This window comes from Homalodisca vitripennis, chromosome 4 (genome assembly GCF_021130785.1).
Source record: "Homalodisca vitripennis isolate AUS2020 chromosome 4, UT_GWSS_2.1, whole genome shotgun sequence".
NCBI lineage: Eukaryota > Metazoa > Arthropoda > Insecta > Hemiptera > Cicadellidae > Homalodisca > Homalodisca vitripennis.
Genome location: NC_060210.1, coordinates 199527422 through 199546654, shown reverse-complemented (window position 1 = coordinate 199546654; position 19233 = coordinate 199527422). Strand labels below are relative to the sequence as shown.

The 19233-nt window shown below is 34.8% G+C and overlaps 1 protein-coding gene across 1 annotated transcript; it reads left to right on the top strand.

Annotated features, from left to right (window-relative positions):
- Positions 1-4013: 4013 nt before the first annotated feature.
- Positions 4014-18795, top strand: LOC124360887 (prostatic acid phosphatase-like). The gene is made up of 7 exons (XM_046814867.1): positions 4014-4201; positions 4937-5041; positions 6763-7002; positions 12637-12837; positions 14109-14235; positions 15359-15585; positions 16137-18795. The coding sequence occupies exons 1-7, from the start codon at positions 4034-4036 to the stop codon at positions 16284-16286; spliced, it is 1218 nt and encodes a 405-aa protein (XP_046670823.1). The 5' UTR covers positions 4014-4033; the 3' UTR covers positions 16287-18795.
- The last annotated feature ends 438 nt before the right edge of the window (positions 18796-19233 follow it).

Sequence of the window (19233 nt, the reverse complement as noted above, 5' to 3'; positions counted from 1 at the left end):
CGTGTTTTAGAATTGTTAGGTAAAAAAATGTTCGATCTTACATATTTTTTGGTATCTCCTAAGGTTTAAGATGTCGGCAGAGCAATGTTTTCGCAAATAAATGATAATATTACAAGTGAATATGTCACAAACATATTTTCTAACTAATTGCAGCCAAAGCTAGAGCACTGTATTATAATTCAATTAATATTTTTATAATAATTTTAACTTTGTCAGAGTCAAGACTATGGTGTCGTTAAGTAATTACAATGTACGTTAAGTAATTAGACGTTTATTATCGTGCTCGTGCCAACACAAGTATCGCTTGCCGTCAGTGTAGAACAAATTCATCTTCAAAACTAATACAATTACATATTTTCAGATTTAGGTCACACTTGACGTCCAACAATCTGTATTCTGTAGTTCAGTTTTAATGATTAGTGTTGTGTTTAGTTTTTTATTAAGTGCATATTTTAAAATTAGTGAAGTTGACACACAGCATGGTGGTTTTGATTCCTGACTTACTCGTGGCATAACGTTCTGATATGATTTGTTTATTTGTAACCTAGTTTGTAATTATGTGTTAGCTTATTTACTACCTGAAGAAGAGATTTTATTGCAGATCTCGAAACGTAGTGTTACTGATTTTTTTAACACTGAACGATGGCAAATGTCCGGAAAATCCTGTTTTCTTCGTAACCCTTCCATCGTCAACAACACACTTCGAACAAAGAACCAAAAGGGATATTTAAAACCACGTCAGAATGGCGTATTATTTAGTACTCCTGTACATAAAAATTCCCCTCATAAACCACTTATAACCAACGGAACATACTATTTTCGATAAAATAGAAATTACTATGTTTTAAACAGTTTGTATAATTTAGAAAATTAAATTGTACTGAAATAGCAAATTAAATAAACAAATTTATTCCTGATTAAAAAGGTTACAGAACGTTTATCGAAGGTCAGCTAAACTAGTCTTATCTTCTCTATGTTAAAACGGTAACGAGCGAATGTTAGTAATCGCACTTTGATTTAAACGCTTTGGTTAACGTGACAAAGCGCATAATAGGGCAAGGGCGTCGATAAATGTAGTGGAAGTGGACGTGGAAGTGGAAGTCAGGCTATTTCGAACAGGTACTATAGTTTGTGCGGGTAAGTATAGAATAGATAATACTAAGCTATATTTTCTTATACAATTTTATTTAATTAAATCTTTTTTAATATTTTTTGTGCTGTCAATGATGTACGTAAAGCTTATTTATAAAGTTACTATGAGATACCCCTGCAGGCTTCACGTGTGAACGGTTCGACGCCCTCGGCTGCTACAATGAGAATTCTGCAATGGTCTTCTCAAAACCTAGTGGTGTTGGAGATCGATTACCTCCCCCGAGAAATCTCAAAATTAAACCCAACGATAAGAGTGTTGTTAATTGTGTACTCGATTTTTGAACTTTACGACTTCATAAATGTTTTCTAGTTTAAAACGAATTACTGAGTGCACTTTTAATGATTGTCTCAAAATTACAGGGGGGGGGGATTTGAGGACGCTGAGCCCTGTTTATATACCCCCATGATTCTTAAGAGTAAACCGTTATAGTACTACATTCAATCACTACATTGAAATTACGGAAACAAAATATTATTTTATGTGGCCTTTCGATAGTAAAGGCTATCTTCTCTAGACCACATCGCATTGCTATCCTCAGTATTGGTTCTTGCAATTGCTATCTACACACTGTGTAAAATAGTATCGTTGTTGCGGATCGTTTATCAGTGTTATACAATGTATAAGTGAACTACAATCAACTAGACACTGTAGTTTGAAACATTGGAACAGTTGTGCGTGCATTACGAATGCTTCATTAAACATTCTGACGTTACAGTAAAGTGATTTTTTGCAACTAAATTCTATGTTTAATTTAAAATGAAAACATTAATATTGGAACTAAATCACCATATACAACGGCTAATTGCACAGTTAGTTAAATACAAAACAAACATTTTAAAGTATGCTTACTTAATACACTTACTCCAGAATTGGCTTACAGGCAATCATCTTGAATGCAAACTTAAGAACCACACGTTGACAAAAATTTATATGTAAGAAACATAAGTATACAATTGGGAACTAGAAACAAAGTGATTATAATTAAATACGATAAACGTTTTGATACGTTTTGACTGTGCTCAGTTGTATGCACTAGAGCTGATAGTAATTTCCTAGGAGAACTGTCTTGTTCTAAATTTATATTTTGGTGTTTCGTTTACGGTGGTTTTTAACTGTTTTTATGAATACTTAAATTTGCTGAGTGCGGAAGCTCGATGCTAGTTTTAGAAACGTGATTGTTCATTTGCAGTAGTGATGAAAAATAACATCTGAAAATCTGTTATCTTTCAAATTAATTATATAAATTTAATTAACTTTAATAGAAGAATTAATTATAAATTGAAATATAAATCTTAATAAGTAAGTTTATTGTGAATATTGAGTCTCCAGTTCACCTTCCCCTTAGTGCACCTTCCTCCAGTTCACCTTCCTTTTAGTGCACCTTCCTCCAGTTCACCTTCCTTTTAGTGCACCTTCCTCCAGTTAACCTTCCCCTTAGTGCACCTTCCTCCAGTTCACCTTCCTTTTAGTGCACCTTCCTCCAGTTTACCTTCCCCTTAATGCACCTTCCTCCAGTTTACCTTCCCCTTAATGCATCTTCCTCCAGTTCACCTTCCTTTTAGTGCACCTTCCTCCAGTTTACCTTCCCCTTAGTACACCTTCCTACAGTTCACCTTCCTTATAGTGCACCTTCCTCCAGTTTACCTTCCCCTTAATGCACCTTCCTCCAGTTCACCTTCCTTTTAGTGCACCTTCCTCCAGTTAACCTTCCCCTTAGTGCACCTTCCTCCAGTTAACCTTCCCCTTAGTGCACCTTCCTCCCGTTCACCTTCCTTTTAGTGCACCTTCCTCCAGTTAACCTTCCCCTTAGTGCACCTTCCTCCAGTTCACCTTCCTTTTAGTGCACCTTCCTCCAGTTTACCTTTCCCTTAATGCACCTTCCTCCAGTTCACCTTCCTTTCAGTGAACCTTCCTCCAGTTCACCTTCCCCTTAGTGCACCTTCCTCCAGTTCACCTTCCTTTTAGTGCACCTTCCTCCAGTTCACCTTCCTTTTAGTGCACCTTCCTCCAGTTCACCTTCCTTTTAGTGCACCTTCCTTCAGTTCACCTTCCCCTTAGTGCACCTTCCCCCAGTTCACCTTCCTTTTAGTGCACCTTCCTTCAGTTCACCTTCCTTTTAGTGCACCTTCCTCCAGTTTACCTTTCCCTTAATGCACCTTCCTCCAGTTTACCTTCCCCTTAATGCACCTTCCTCCAGTTCACCTTCCTTTCAGTGAACCTTCCTCCAGTTCACCTTCCCCTTAGTGCACCTTCCTCCAGTTCACCTTCCTTTTAGTGCACCTTCCTCCAGTTCACCTTCCTTTTAGTGCACCTTCCTCCAGTTCACCTTCCTTTTAGTGCACCTTCCTCCAGTTCACCTTCCTTTTAGTGCACCTTCCTTCAGTTCACCTTCCCCTTAGTGCACCTTCCCCCAGTTCACCTTCCTTTTAGTGCACCTTCCTTCAGTTCACCTTCCTTTTAGTGCACCTTCCTCCAGTTTACCTTTCCCTTAATGCACCTTCCTCCAGTTCACCTTCCTTTTAGTGCACCTTCCTTCAGTTCACCTTCCCCTTAGTGCACCTTCCCCCAGTTCACCTTCCTTTTAGTGCACATTCCTCCAGTTCACCTTCCTTTTAGTGCACCTTCCTCCAATTCACCCTCTCCTTAATGCACATTCCTCCAGTTTACCTTCTTTTTAGTGCACATTCCTCCAGTTCACCTTCCTTTTAGTGCACCTTTCTCCAGTTCACCTTCCTTTTAGTGCATCTTCCTTCAGTTCAGCCTACCCATCACAACTACGTTATGTATACTAGTAAGTTTAATTGCTACTTTTAGTTTAAATAATAATAATAATTACATTATATCTTTACCTCAGCCCCAGGTATATCAATCAGCCTATGAATGGCAGGACATGTAGTGATGCTATTGCTCACATTGGCGCCAGTGTTCCCACCAGCTACCGGCAGTCTGAAAACCAAACTCGGCTGTCACGCTCCTAAATCTATCGATGGACCCAAAAGTCCCTTTACAGGGCGCAGGGCCTCGCCCTCTCTCCAGTTCGTTTCTGTGGTTAGTATATGTGATTTCTGAATAAACATTCTGCTTCAAAAATGTGTGACTGAAATAGTACGAAAGTTTAAGTTTGGATTCATTACTAAACTCAGACATGTATAAGTTAACGAGTACCAATAGTTTAAATCTCACTGCTTCTAGTAAACATAAATGAAGAAATTATTGAATATAAAATTGTTGGATGTAAACTATGTGCATTTTCTAGATGTTAGTTTCATATTACACAAAGGATTTGAACGCGTCCATTACATGTGCCTACCATGTTCTTCCTTCACTTAAGCAGTCAGCATTTTGAACATTTTATCATAAAGTTGTAGGTACTTTAAGGTGCGATGTACGTTTTGTTAAACTGTACATAGCTGTCTTTTCGACATAGATACTTTTACATATAGAAATATATAGTTCAGTGTGAAGGAGTATGACGTTCTTGCGATCATGTATTCCATATTACAATATACAACCACAGATTTAGTACTTTGGTATCAGTGGCCATGTACAGGGAATACATCTACATGTGTACAGAAAATATTTTGGAGGTATTGAAAATAGTTTTGACGTAACTCGTAAACAGAAGTATCAAAATTACACTTCAAGAGCATTAAGACATCTTTGTCTATAAGAAAGTATTAACAAGTGTATTGCATGCTAACTTTAAGTGGGTTAAAAGCTTGTTTTAAAACCATAACTTAATGGACTATTTTAATGACTGAAATATTAGTTTTTGTGTTTCAGTTTACAAGACACGGGACAAGAGGACCTTTGGGAGACTTCCCAGAATTCCCCTACCCTCTCAGTAACGTCTCCAGCTGGCCTTATGGACAGTCGCAGCTTACTATGGTAGGTTATAGTATCTCGTATATCCATAACGTAGCTATGGTGGGAAGGGTCGATTCATGCGAATGTTCAGTTCAACTTAATTTCACTTTTCGCTTAACGTAGTATCTGAAATCTGCATTAACTAGTAGTGAGTCAAGAAACAGGGCTTGTACAACGAGTGTTTGAGCAATGACTACTGTTTTAACTCTATTTGGTATGTCGAAATTTGTGAGAGCATAGCCTACAGATAGGAAGCCAAAATCCGGGCTTTGCATAACAAGTTTTTGAGCGAGGATACTGTTTAAACTATATGTGGTATGTCGAAATTTGTGAGAGCATAGCCTACAGATAGGAAGCCAAAATCCGGGCTTTGCATAACAAGTTTTTGAGCGAGGATACTGTTTAAACTATATGTGGTATGTCGAAGGTTGGGAGAGCATAGCGTACAGGTAGTAGGCCAAGATCCGGGCTTTGCATAACACGTTTTTGAGCGAGGTTACTGTTTAAACTATATGTGGTATGTCGAAGGTTGGGAGAGCATAGCGTACAGGTAGTAGGCCAAGATCCGGGCTTTGCATAACAAGTTTTTGAGCGAGGTTACTGTTTAAACTATATGTGGTATGTCGAAGGTTGGGAGAGCATAGCGTACAGGTAGGAGGCCAAGATCCGGGCTTTGCATAACAAGTTTTTGAGCGAGGATACTGTTTAAACTATATGTGGTATGTCGAAGGTTGGGAGAGCATAGCGTACAGGTAGGAGGCCAAGATCCGGGCTTTGCATAAAAAGTTTTTGAGCGAGGTTACTGTTTAAACTATATGTGGTATGTCGAAGGTTGGGAGAGCATAGCGTACAGTTAGGAGGCCAAAATCCGGGCTTTGCATAACAAGGTTTTGAGCGAGGTTACTGTTTAAACTATATGTGGTATGTCGCAGGTTGGGAGAGCATAGCGTACAGGTAGTAGGCCAAGATCCGGGCTTTGCATAACAAGTTTTTGAGCGAGGTTACTGTTTAAACTATATGTGGTATGTCGAAGGTTGGGAGAGCATAGCGTACAGGTAGGAGGCCAAGATCCGGGCTTTGCATAACAAGTTTTTGAGCGAGGTTACTGTTTAAACTATATGTGGTATGTCGCAGGTTGGGAGAGCATAGCGTACAGGTAGGAGGCCAAGATCCGGGCTTTGCATAACAGGTTTTTTGAGCGAGGATACTGTTTAAACTATATGTGGTATGTCGAAGGTTGGGAGAGCATAGCGTACAGGTAGGAGGCCAAGATCCGGGCTTTGCATAAAAAGTTTTTGAGCGAGGTTACTGTTTAAACTATATGTGGTATGTCGAAGGTTGGGAGAGCATAGCGTACAGGTAGGAGGCCAAGATCCGGGCTTTGCATAACAAGTTTTTGAGCGAGGTTACTGTTTAAACTATATGTGGTATGTCGCAGGTTGAGAGAGCATAGCGTACAGGTAGGAGGCCAAGATCCGGGCTTTGCATAACAGGTTTTTGAGCGAGGATACTGTTTAAACTATATGTGGTATGTCGAAGGTTGGGAGAGCATAGCGTACAGGTAGGAGGCCAAGATCCGGGCTTTGCATAACAAGTTTTTGAGCGAGGTTACTGTTTAAACTATATGTGGTATGTCGAAGGTTGGGAGAGCACAGCTTACAAGTTGGGAGCCAAGTTCCAGACTTTGTATAACAATTGTTTGAGCGAGGACTACAGTGTAAATCATAATTCTTATGTCGCAGGTTGGGAGAGCACAAGCTCACAGGTTGGGAGCCAAGATCCGGGCTTTGTACAACGAGTTTTTGAGTGAGGACTACAATGAAAACGATATAAAGGCTTACAGCACTCTAACTGACCGGACGTTCATGACGGCAGAACTGTTTCTGGCAGGGCTGTATCCACCCCAGGAGTACCAACTATGGGACGAAAAGTTTCCCTGCCAACCAATTCCAGTGTATCCAAGTACACTGGATAATATCGAGGTACTTCATAGCATAAATTTTACATTATTGCATTGTGTATTGGAGATCAATATGGTAATAATCGTTTTATCAAAAGAGTGAATGCAACTGGGTGGATGTAATATTCGATCTTACTTGAGAAATACATTACGATTGCATTTCTTTCGACACTCATCTCTCTATTTATTAATTCTAACTCATGCATTATTCCGTTTCTAGGAATGTAAAATACAACAAACAATTTTTCAACTCGTTTTTTTTCTTGCAGTTATGCAAGATTGAACCATAGAGCTGGCTTAGTTATTTGAGTTATAAAACATGGTTATAAAGTATATTATTAAGTTTTCAAATTTATTAACTTAACAGAGTTTAAGTCTAGTGCTGGTCTGAAAAACTGTAGAAAATCAGCTATTGCTTGTGGTATAAAACGATGAAATATTTCTTTTAACGTAAATAACTGAGTTACAAATGTTTCGACTAAACGTTAAAATGTTATACATGGATCCAAAATGTATAACACTTTTACATGGTTTATAAAAAGCACTTTACTTTTTAATATGTGATATATTTGTAAAATTTGAGTTGTAAACAATGAAGAATGACTATAGAAAGAGTATAAGTTTATTCTTGCTGTCGGTAATTACATGCATGGGTTATTCCATTACTCCATGTATGGGTGGACATGTGGGGTTATTTCTGAAGCAGTATATTCACACCAACAGAGTGTTGAAATAAAGTTATTTGATTCAGCTGGTATGGTTCTATTAACACCGAGAGGTTTGTGGGGTTGTTTTACTATGATTGTGATTTCTACATGTAGTGCAGTCATTGAAGCATTATTGCTCCGAATTTTTTTACTGTGAACCGAATTGCATACAATTTTGGAATTGGGTCCATCTTACCCTTAACTTCAAAATTGAAAATTATTTGAACTCCGCAACCACCCTGGGGGTGGTTGCCACCCCTTCTCGGGGGTGAATTTTGTTTTTTTCAAAATAACCTCGGATATCGAGAGAAGGCCTAATTTTAAGCAAAAAATCATCTATAAAGGTTTTTTTAAAATCTAATACTTTTCAAGTTATTGGCAATTGTAAATTCGCAATTTTTTCACGTTTTTCATCGGTTTTTTGCAAATATTTCCAAAAATATACGTTTTATCGAAAATTTTATAAATAACAAAATTGTAGCAGGTACAAAAATGAACAATTTAATTTTTTATAAAGTATTCTAAGTGAAATATTAAGCTAAATATTAAAGATCAAAGCCGTTTTTTTTATTTTGTCTAAAATTTAATCGATGTGGTCAATGCCATCTAGCGGCGAGCAGATGCGTTTTAGGAATTCTAATAAAAAAGGGTTTTGGAGTGCTTGAAATAAGCTTTAAAATAAACACTATTAAAAGTCTTTTGCACGTAAAATAAGTGAGCTGTATTGCAAATAAGAAGAGCATCTAATGTTTTTTTTTCTTTTAAATCAATGGGTTTCATAAGTGCCATTTCCACCAAAATTAAAATTTATCGTATTCCGCCTAGAACTAACTTTATTATGAAGAGTTTTATAGATTGTATCAGTTTGGCTGCTTCAAGACAAATATTTTTCAAAAAAGTCACGATTAAAAAAAATTTCAAATAAAAAAAGCACCTTTTTTCATAATATCTCAAAAATTTCGACAGATACGTATAAAAGTAGATAGGGATACAAAATTTAGGTAATTTCAGTGATAAACAATTTATTTTTTTTGTTTTTTCTGTCAAACAAAAATTGACGGATATATGATTGTTTAGGGAGCGCGTGGCAGCGCAATCACAGCCTCTCTTAAGCCCTTTAACCCTTCACCGTTTTAGAAAAAGGTTTTTTACTATATTGCAATAAAGGATGTTGTACCTCTCTTAATTACCTTTACAGTCGTTTTTTATAAATTGTGATAGCATGGAAATTGAAGGAGTTATGGTCCAAAAACTTATCATATTTTTTTCTACTTAGTAACTGAAAATTTCGGTGTGTGAATATTTGGAGCAATGTGAAAGTACGCAGTATAATAGAGACCCAAAACTATTTTAATGTGTATATATATACATAATATGGCTCATATATTTTGGAAACGTAGGCATGAATACATACCAACATTCTTATATGTATATATAATACAATTGAGTGAATTGTATATAATTTGTTAATATTTTATTCAATAAATGGCAATTTTTTACTATAAATTAAATTATTTTTAAATATGTAATCATATATATTTACTATTTTAATTTAGGGGTAGTTTTGAGGGTAGAAAAGCTTAAGAATATGATAATCATTTTCGAGAGCGTGGAATAATATTTAAATCCTTTTCTTTTTATACATTTTTTTTAATTTTTTATTAAGGGTTAGTTTTCAAGGGTTGAAAGGGGGTTATAGAGATTATAAAATATTACTTACTCTATACTTACATCTTTTTATGTCATACCAAAGTATTTTTTGTGATTTTTTCAATTTAGGGGTTGTTTGCAAGGGTTGTAAGATTTTCAAGGGGTTGAAAATGATTTTAATATGAGGTAATTGTTTTAGAAAACACTTTACAATTTTACCACTTACTATTAGACATGTTTTCTAGCGATAAAATGGCTCAATGTCAATTTTTCCATTAAGGGATTGTTTACACCCCTTAAAAATAATAGGCGGAGTTCAGATCATTTTCACTTTTGAAGTTAAGGGTAAGACACTAATTCCAAAATTTCATGCAAATCAGTGCACAGAAAAAACAATTCGGAGGTAAGACCGTATTTTTAGCTTCAATGACTGCACTAATGAGGTTGACTAGATATGATTGCCGGACATTTTCATACATGATATGACGTTAATAAGAAAGAATTTTCGGGAGATGGTGGTGCATTTCTGATTCCACCTTGAAGCCTGGTGCTCATAGCAGACTAGAGGCTGATGAAGTAATATAAATAATATAAAAACGCCAATATAACTGTTTTATACTATTAAAATACACAATTTTGTTTTATTCTTCTAACAATGAACACCAATTTCGACAAAAATAATTACTTAAATGACTAATTTTACCTATTTGTAGTAATACTTTAACTTTTTATATCAGACATAACAAACTCGATTAAATTAAACATAAATATTAATACATAAGAAATAATAATAAATATAAAAATAATATAAGGTTATTAGTAAGAGATACATTTAGGTGATTTGAAATGAATAAATAATGTTTACATAAGCCTGCATGGAAATATAAATATACATATAGATGGACAATAAGTATAGAACAACAATAAACTATGTAAGAATGAATAACAAGAAAAAAAACATAAAATATGAAAATGCAAAGCGACTGACCAAATTTCGCTGTGTGCTCTGAAGCCTAAACTTTCATGACCTTCAGTATACGCTTGGGAAGCTAAAGGCTAGCCAGGTATACGAGATGTTATAATAGGAACAATAGCAGATCTAGTATTTGACAAAACACGAATACTGTATCAATTATTTGGTTATATCGTTTAGGCTTCAGCCAATAACATGTCAGTTCCCCCTACAACTTAACTCTATAAGTGGATGTGTGTTATTGGCATTTTCAATTCATCATGTGTTGTTTGAAGATGGCTTTCTCCAAAGAAAGAAATATTTCCAGATTATAACTGTGTATAACGCAATCTCAACCGGAAACCGTACACGACACAGATATTGTGAATTATCGTAGTTCATAATATAATCTTTAATTATAATTTAATAAACTTTAAGGTAATTTTAATTCCTACAAAATAAATTTTATAGTAAAAATATTTGAAAAATAACTATGTTCTGGGCTCTATTAATATTTGCAATACATTTAAGTTGTAAGTTTAAGTGTTTATTTATTTCATTTACGGCAATACACCATTTTAGAAAATATCAATAATTAGCTCAGAAGAGGACTAGTAACTTAGAAGCTGCGTGCAACAATAATATATACAATAATAAATTAATAACAGTACATAACAATATAAATAACTAGGACAATAACAATGGACATAAACTATATAATACATTGTAACAATAACATAAATAATAAAATATAGATAACAGATAGATAACAGTAACGATAGCAAATATATAACATCGCAGCACTATGTGGACCTTTAAAGGCACCACCAAAACATAAGTTGCTATCACAGCCAATATTCGAGCATAAAGCACGATGTGGCCCTTTAAAGGCACCACCCAGGCACTCATCACCTAGAACACACTGTCGATTTTCAGGCTCCAGTTGGTGAAGTTATAGCAACTAAAAAAAAAATGTAATATAATAATTTTGTTATTAGTAAACTTACATACACAGTTGCATATTGCTTAACTTTACAAACTGGATTTAGGTATTCTACGTAAGTACAATGCGTAAGATAAGGTGATAAAATAAGCAGTCACGTGATTATTAAGTAGAACTTATTGAGAACCATGACCTCCCCTTACTGAGGATGTGTATAGAACTGGAAATGGATTCCTGATTGATACTAAAAATAGTCATTGACAAATACACTTAGGAAAGAAAATTATACCCACACATAATCTAAATCAAAAATATTACAATTAAAACTAAAAAGTTTCTAGATTTTAAAGAAATAAAATAGGGCTTTTGGAATTTATTTTTTGGAAACATTTATTATCCATTTATAATTTATTTTATTAAAGTGCTTAAGCTCAAAAAATTAATATAATATTTTTTTCCACTACAAAATAAGTTTAGAAAATAAATTTATACGAGTATTTTAACTTTATACGAAAACCTAACTTTTATGGAATTATACAATTCTTAACAAAAAAACTTAATACTTCATATAAATAGAACCTCAAAGCAATATGTTATTTATCATCTTTGAACATAAAGAATGAAATGAATACTGTCCTAGCTTGTTAACCACACTTTTATTCTTTTAATTCTTGGAATTTTTTATCTCATTTTGAGGTAAATTAGTTATTTTTGGGCCTAAACAGGGGCATTTTGTGTAAAATGCTAAGTGTGGTTTTGGAACAGGTAATAATTCTGGTTGCTCCTAACACCGACCTTTCACTCAAATGTTTAGGTATATGGTATATTTGTGTGCAAAAGCAATACATCAGCTGATCTATACTTGTTGATTAACATAAAAAATGTCTTTATAATAACAATGTCCAATGTAAATAACAATGGGTAACTTATTATTTATGGAACTAAGAATAAATCGAGCTGTCCATTACAACAGCGGTGAGAGAAATACCGAACATATATTTTATCCTAGAGCATTGATATGGTTATCTAATTCCAAAAAAGGAACAATGAATCAGGAAACAGAAACAAAACCGTTATCAAAAGACAACTAATATTAATTGCAATATTGACAGCAAAAATGCAAAAGCCTTAAATGTACAACAAAAATAGATTGTTTCGGATGCGATAAGAAACAATAAACTAAATGATAAACAACAAACAATCAGAACCATTTTTAAATATTAAAATAATTTTTTTAGGTCCTGAGACTCCTACATAATATAAAGACATTTTTTATGTTAATCAACAAGTAGTATAGATCAGCTGATGTATTGCTTCTGCACACAAATATTATTTACATTTAACTCATTTTTAAGTTCATTCTGGTGGATATATTACCAGCTTTCAATCTATTTTATGTTTCAGGTTGTCCTGTCTCCAAAATCTTGCCCTCGATTTAAAAAGGCGTACGACGGATCACTGTCTAACTTTGAAAAGGAATTCTCTCAGAACATAACGGATATCATGAAATATGTGCAGCCCTACACTGGTCTGTCTGTCGACAACGAGACCATGACGTCATTGCGACACTCAGTATTCAACCTGTGGGAAGCTCTGTACTGTGCGGTGAGTCCCTCTTACTGTACAAATACATACATCCAGTCGACACTAAGACTATGTACTTGTGTGAAATATATATGAATGAAATCAAACTTACGTATTTAAGTGCATCAGTCTGTCAGGAATTTTTCGAGCACTCATAACTGGCAACAGTGGTAGACTGTAGAGGGGGATTCACTATTCACCGTCGGAATATTTTGATACAGGGTAATTCCAAATATCCAAAATAACTATATACGACTCCTGGGATTTAATAGTAGTATGTTCACCGCCACTACTTTAATGTTGTGACAGGCCGTTTCAAATGAGATCAACTATAGTCTATTCACCGAGATTTTAGAGTGATTTGACGCCCAACACCTTAATTTTGTGACTGGCCGTTTCAAATGAGGTCAACTATAGTCTATTCACCGAGATTTGAGAGTGATATGACACCCTCCACCTTAATTTTGTGACAGGCCGTTTCAAATGAGGTCAACTAAAGCCCATTCACCGAGAGTTGAGAGTGATTTGACGCCCAACACCTTAATTTTGTGACAGGCCGTTTCAAATGAGGTCAACTATAGTCCATTCACCGAGAGTTGAGAGTGATTTGACGCCCAACACCTTAATTTCGTGACAGGCCGTTTCAAATGAGGTCAACTATAGTCCATTCACCGAGAGTTGAGAGTGATTTGACGCCCAACACCTTAATTTCGTGACAGGCCGTTTCAAATGAGGTCAACTATAGTCCATTCACCGAGAGTTGAGGGTGATATGACGCCCTCCACCTTAATGTCGCGACAGGCCGTTTCTAATGAGGTCAACTAAAGTCCATTCACCGAGAGTTGAGGGTGATATGACGCCCTCCACTGCCTTAAAGTTATGACAGCCCTGTTCTCACGCGGTTAGAACTGTGCCAATTTTACTGTGTTAGCCTTCATATTATTAGTAATTGTTCTGTCTCTGATATGACGGGTGGAATAAGCCTCTGACTGATTTAAGGCCCTTTTTCACCTTGCCCGATATTTCCTGTAAGAAATAGAACAAGGCTGAAGTGACTAGTCTAGAACTCGGCACGCAGACATTATAAAAATACAAACAGACTATGTGGAGTTTCCCAAATGTCTCTCCCCAACTCGTCATAACCCCAGAGGTTCACCTTGCTATTGGCGAGGTATCACTCTCAAAACTCGATGAATAGACTGTTGTGTAATTACAATTTCTTGTAGTTTATATAATATAATGTTACGACTGATATATATTGGTGTACACTAATATATTGCTGTATGCATTAGACAGCAGAAGGGTTTCCGATCCCGGACTGGGCTCAAAATATCTTTCGACAACCTCTGGAGAACTTGATAGTGAAACTATATCTGGCAATCATATCCGGTTCCGATGAACAAATTAGGCTCTTTGAAGGTACGTTATGTCTATCATTTGTATTAATTGAATTTTAAAAGGATAGCAGTAAAAGATAATAATAATTAGCTCTAGAGAATGTATAGTTCGTATAAATAGAGATAGTGTGCAGTGCCATCTGGTGTGAGACGAACTGACTAGTGAACTCTAGCGGCATTGAGTTGCCGGTGAAGTGTGCACACAAGCGCTATCTTGATTGACCAAGACGAACTCACTTAGCTGGAACTTAAAAGTGGAAGTGTGGAAGTGATAAATTAATTTTAATTCTTTTTCAAAGTCTGATTATTTTGTTATCGAAATAGTAAAAATGGACTTATCCGAAATATACATTTGAAAACTTCAAACTCGTATTAGAAAGACTTATAGCCCAAGTATCAAAACTTTGTAAACGGGAGTGTATAGTACTAATTGGGGGAAGAAAAAATATGTTTTTAAAAATGGGTGCTCACCCCCATGCCCTCCGTACCCAAACACAAAATTTTGAAATGGCAACTTATACCTTGTGACACCTCAAATTGAAGCTAATAAAAATGCTGTATTTTGGTAAAAAGAATTGAAATCGGCCAAGCAGTTTAGTATCAGCAGCGAATAGTGTAATGTCTTACCCAACAATTATTAGTCTACAAACTACTATACTATTACTAATAACAACAAAATTACTCACTGCATACTGTTGTAAATCTTTTTTAAACTTCAAATTAAATGTTCAAATAGGTAGCAATTGTTGTTCAAGCAAAAAATATCCTATTTTCAAGTTTTCAAATAAACACCCTGTATGGATAGTACGAAAATAGGAAACAATTATATACAAACTTTCAATGAATTCTAGACTAGTACTAATTGTCGCCCATGGGCATCCATTTACTAACTCAAAAACAGCTTAATTTTCGAGTATTTAGGTGAAACATTCAACGCCGAGAGTATATTATATTCATTTTTGACACTGGATGCTTTCATTCTCTGTAATTATTGCTTCTCTAAGAATTTTCTTTGTAATTTGTACAGATTTAAGAGAGATTGCATTGGTTACAATATAATTATAAAAGTTAACCAATATAAATACAATCCCTGATTTAAACATCATATTTAAAATTTAAGTTAACAATGGGGATTCACATTTCAGGGATGCTATTCCAAGATCTGATAAAGACGATGGAAGCCAAAGTGAACGGTACCTTGAATCCGGACAGAAGATTTATCCTGCACTCCAGTCATGACGGCTCGCTTATGGCGCTCCAGACCATCCTGGGAGTGCTGGAGTACGAATCGGCTCACCTAATCGTGGACACAGGATCTGCTCTGATTTTCGAACTCCACAAGGACCCTGTCACCAGTCTAGAGTATGTCCAGGTAAAGCAATTATGTGACTCTCTGTCTGTAATATTACCTATTACAAGTTATTGCGTGATTCTCTGTTCATGATATTGCCTGTTACACTTTTTATTGGTTATTCAGACCATTCTCGCAGTGCTAAACAATGAGTCAGCACATCTGTAAGTATCTAAGTTGTGTGTGACCACCGACCGCTAGAATTGTTATAAGTGAGCTTATATGGATGAGTTTATCATATACCGTAGATGGCGGTAGAAATCTAAAACTGGTACAGCAGTTTTACATCAACCGTGGAATGTAGAAATCGGAACTGAGGAAGTGATGAATCAGATGTGACACTATCGATGTAATTCATTTCTTAAACAGGTCAATGTTATTCAATGGAATAATATCAGCAAAACAATACCAAGTTTATCTATCACACATTACTGACCAGTGACCTTAATTAGTTTTAAAGTTGATAATACAGTTAGATGAGTAGTGTCAATAATCTTGGAGGAGAACAACGTCAGATAACAAGTTAATGTATGTGATGGGCTACGACTAAATTTTGCCAAATGGGGTTCCAGGTGCTGTTCATACAAGGACATTCTGCAGACTTGAATCCTGAAGACATCAACATACCGGGTTGTGGCTCTCCCTGCGAATTCAACAAGTTGAAGAAAATTACTGAGAAATACTATAATATTACAGACTTCAAGAGGGAATGTTTACTTTAGACATGGATCATCCTGTGTCGTTCATTTATTATTATGTTTTAGTAAAATATAACCAGTGGTGTTATATGGAAGTTTGGCAGGTCCTGGAAAATTCAGAGAGACTTCAGGGGTGCATAAACATTCAGTGGTCAATAGCAGCATCTCTTGGAAGCTTATATATTGCTAGTAACATATATACAGTAGGAGTGTACTACAGTAGGCTACCTGTCGCGTAACAGGTTTCTCTCAAGTATGCAGATCATTTCATGTCCTCAGGAAAAAACCTCAGGTAGACAGAGAGAAAACCTGCCAGTCTACTGAAAGAACTTCAGTGACCCTCAGTCAAAGCCCATGGTCAGACATACACCTCCATCGAACTAATTTTGTCCACGTAGCAATGGAGTTTTAGCCAAATTTAAAATCTAAAGATCAAATTGTTCTAGAGATATCCTACAGAAAGATCTTAGGATATTGCTAATCCAAAGGTTTTTCTTAACAATACAGTCGTTCTGCAGGATCTGATGTAATCCAAGGTCGGACTTAGCTATTTCAGTGAAATTTAGAGAAATTCTATAGCCTGTGCATGATACTTAGTACTATACCCCTGAAACTATATAAGGGTCTAAAAAATCTTTGCTTCTAGAAGACTGTTTGAACCAAAAAGCAAACTGATCCTTCGGTTTAGAAAACTATGGGCTTCGTTCATGGGAGTGTTTGATTAGTCTTTCTAAACTATTTGTAAAATTGCTACACATAACGTTTTGGTTGGAAACTGACAAATAAATATTGGATTCCAACGCAATTTAAACCCATAGTAATTGTCAAATTTAGTTCCTTCGGAAAATATTTCTCACCCAATTCAAAACGTTTGTCGGAGAGAATTGTTGTTCAAACAAGGATGACGTTGTGAACACAAATATTTATTCTGTTTTTTCTTTTTGTTTTCTTTTTATGAAACTGACTCAAATATGGAGTTACATCTCCATCATGGCTGAAATGAGATGATGCTAACTCAAAATCATCCGTATGTCTCTCTTATACAGAGTGTTCCGGCAATGTTTAAGGAATTTGTTCTCCTTGTCAAAGCAAAAAAAAAAAGAAATATAAACAAGGGTTATAAATGCTTAGTTTATCGTATGTCTTTATGTATGTGTTTTTAGTTGTTAATTTCAAAAATCAGTAAAAATAATTCAAATTTTGCAAAATTATTTTTTTTTTTTCTAAAAGCAAGTGGAAACTAATACTAAACTATCATTTCACATTTCAAAGAGGCGGACAGTTGGAAAGGAAATTGAACTTTTAGAGCTATTAAAATGAAAATAAAATTTATCAAACTATTTACAATTTTTATACTTAAAATATAAAAATCTACCAATAAATAATGTAGATGTATGCTTTTAACAGATGTAATGCTCGGAAAAAAACTGTCATTGTTTATATGTTTACTGCATAATTAAAGGAACAAAAATTTTTTTAAAATATGCATTGATTTTCAACTGTTTTTAATTTAACTATTTAGATTTTCATTATAACTCACATGATGAATGTAATTCCAAGTAATATACTTTATATTGTAAATAAATACCATTACACATAACATTGATTCAATGTAAATGTTAAATCGCTGCAACAGACAACTCCTGGAATGTGACTCTTGAGCTGAGAGGAAGGTACTCAATTTCAGGAGTCAAGTCTGTGTAGCACGACAATTTTATTTAAAATATTAACCTGGTTATATTTTCTTTATTCATACATGACTAAAGGACAACATGCAGTTGTAAATCGTCCAACCGAAAAAATCCACTTGATTATTGATACTTATTGTGCTGTTACTGTTCCATGTCATTTATCTTGTTAGGAAATTGTGAGATGGATTAAAAAAACAAAATGTGAGTCTCATGTATGATGTTTAATGTGTATCGAATCACATTGCTGAAGCCTGAATCAGTCTTGCCAGAGCTGTTTCAGTTGCATTTTTGTTTAAGAAAGTATTACAAATCAAGAAGTATACATTTGTGTACCGGAAGTGCACTTAAAACTTGCTCCAAAAGAATTATGTTTATTTCATTTCATTTTGGACATAACTGTCATCAAATTATATTGTAAAATTTATATTTACTTTTTTTTGTGTTTACTCTCTATTTTGCTGAAGTGCTCCTTGAAAACTACCATTTAATAAAAGGACTTGAAACAAACTATGTTTTTATGAATATACTTTTAACCCTTTGAAACGGTCAGCTAAAACCTCCAAGAATAGTTAAATGATTGGTGCGTCTAGTTCTAGTTAACTATCCTCGGACATTCAGGAATCCAGAGTAAAACTTGAGCGCAAAGCGCATGGACGGTGAATGCTTCATTTTAATTAAACTGAGTCAATCACAATTACTGAGTCAAGTTGACTATATAATTTAAGGTCCTCTCTGCTCAAATTATGACTACAAAATATCAAATCAATCTCAATTATAACACATAAAACTACTTAAAACGTATTTTGCCACTTAAAAATACCCATCTACAATTTATTTCATTGTATTTTCGAAAGAACTCTCTTCAAGAATAAATTTATAGTAAGAAATGTCTTAAACAATATTTTAAAAGATAAGTTAATATATAGATTATTTTAAAATGTATGAAGATATAGCTACCCAATGTTATACCGTAATTTAATTATGACAATGTTTTATAACACCTGAATAAACACGTGAACACCTGAGAAACTCTTAAATATTCGTTAACTTCGGTGCTCGACTGCTCTTCATACTCACTACTACCTCTCCTTTAGTTACACACATTATTTATCACATATATGGCTACAATACATTCTTTTATTAATACATAATATTTATGTTTTAAGTTCCATTTAGATTGTGTATTCTGCATATTTATCAGGAAAGGATATCGTTAAATCTACAGGTAGCAGTTTTTGAAAGGAAATTAAGAATTATTTGTGTGGGTCCTCATAATTTGA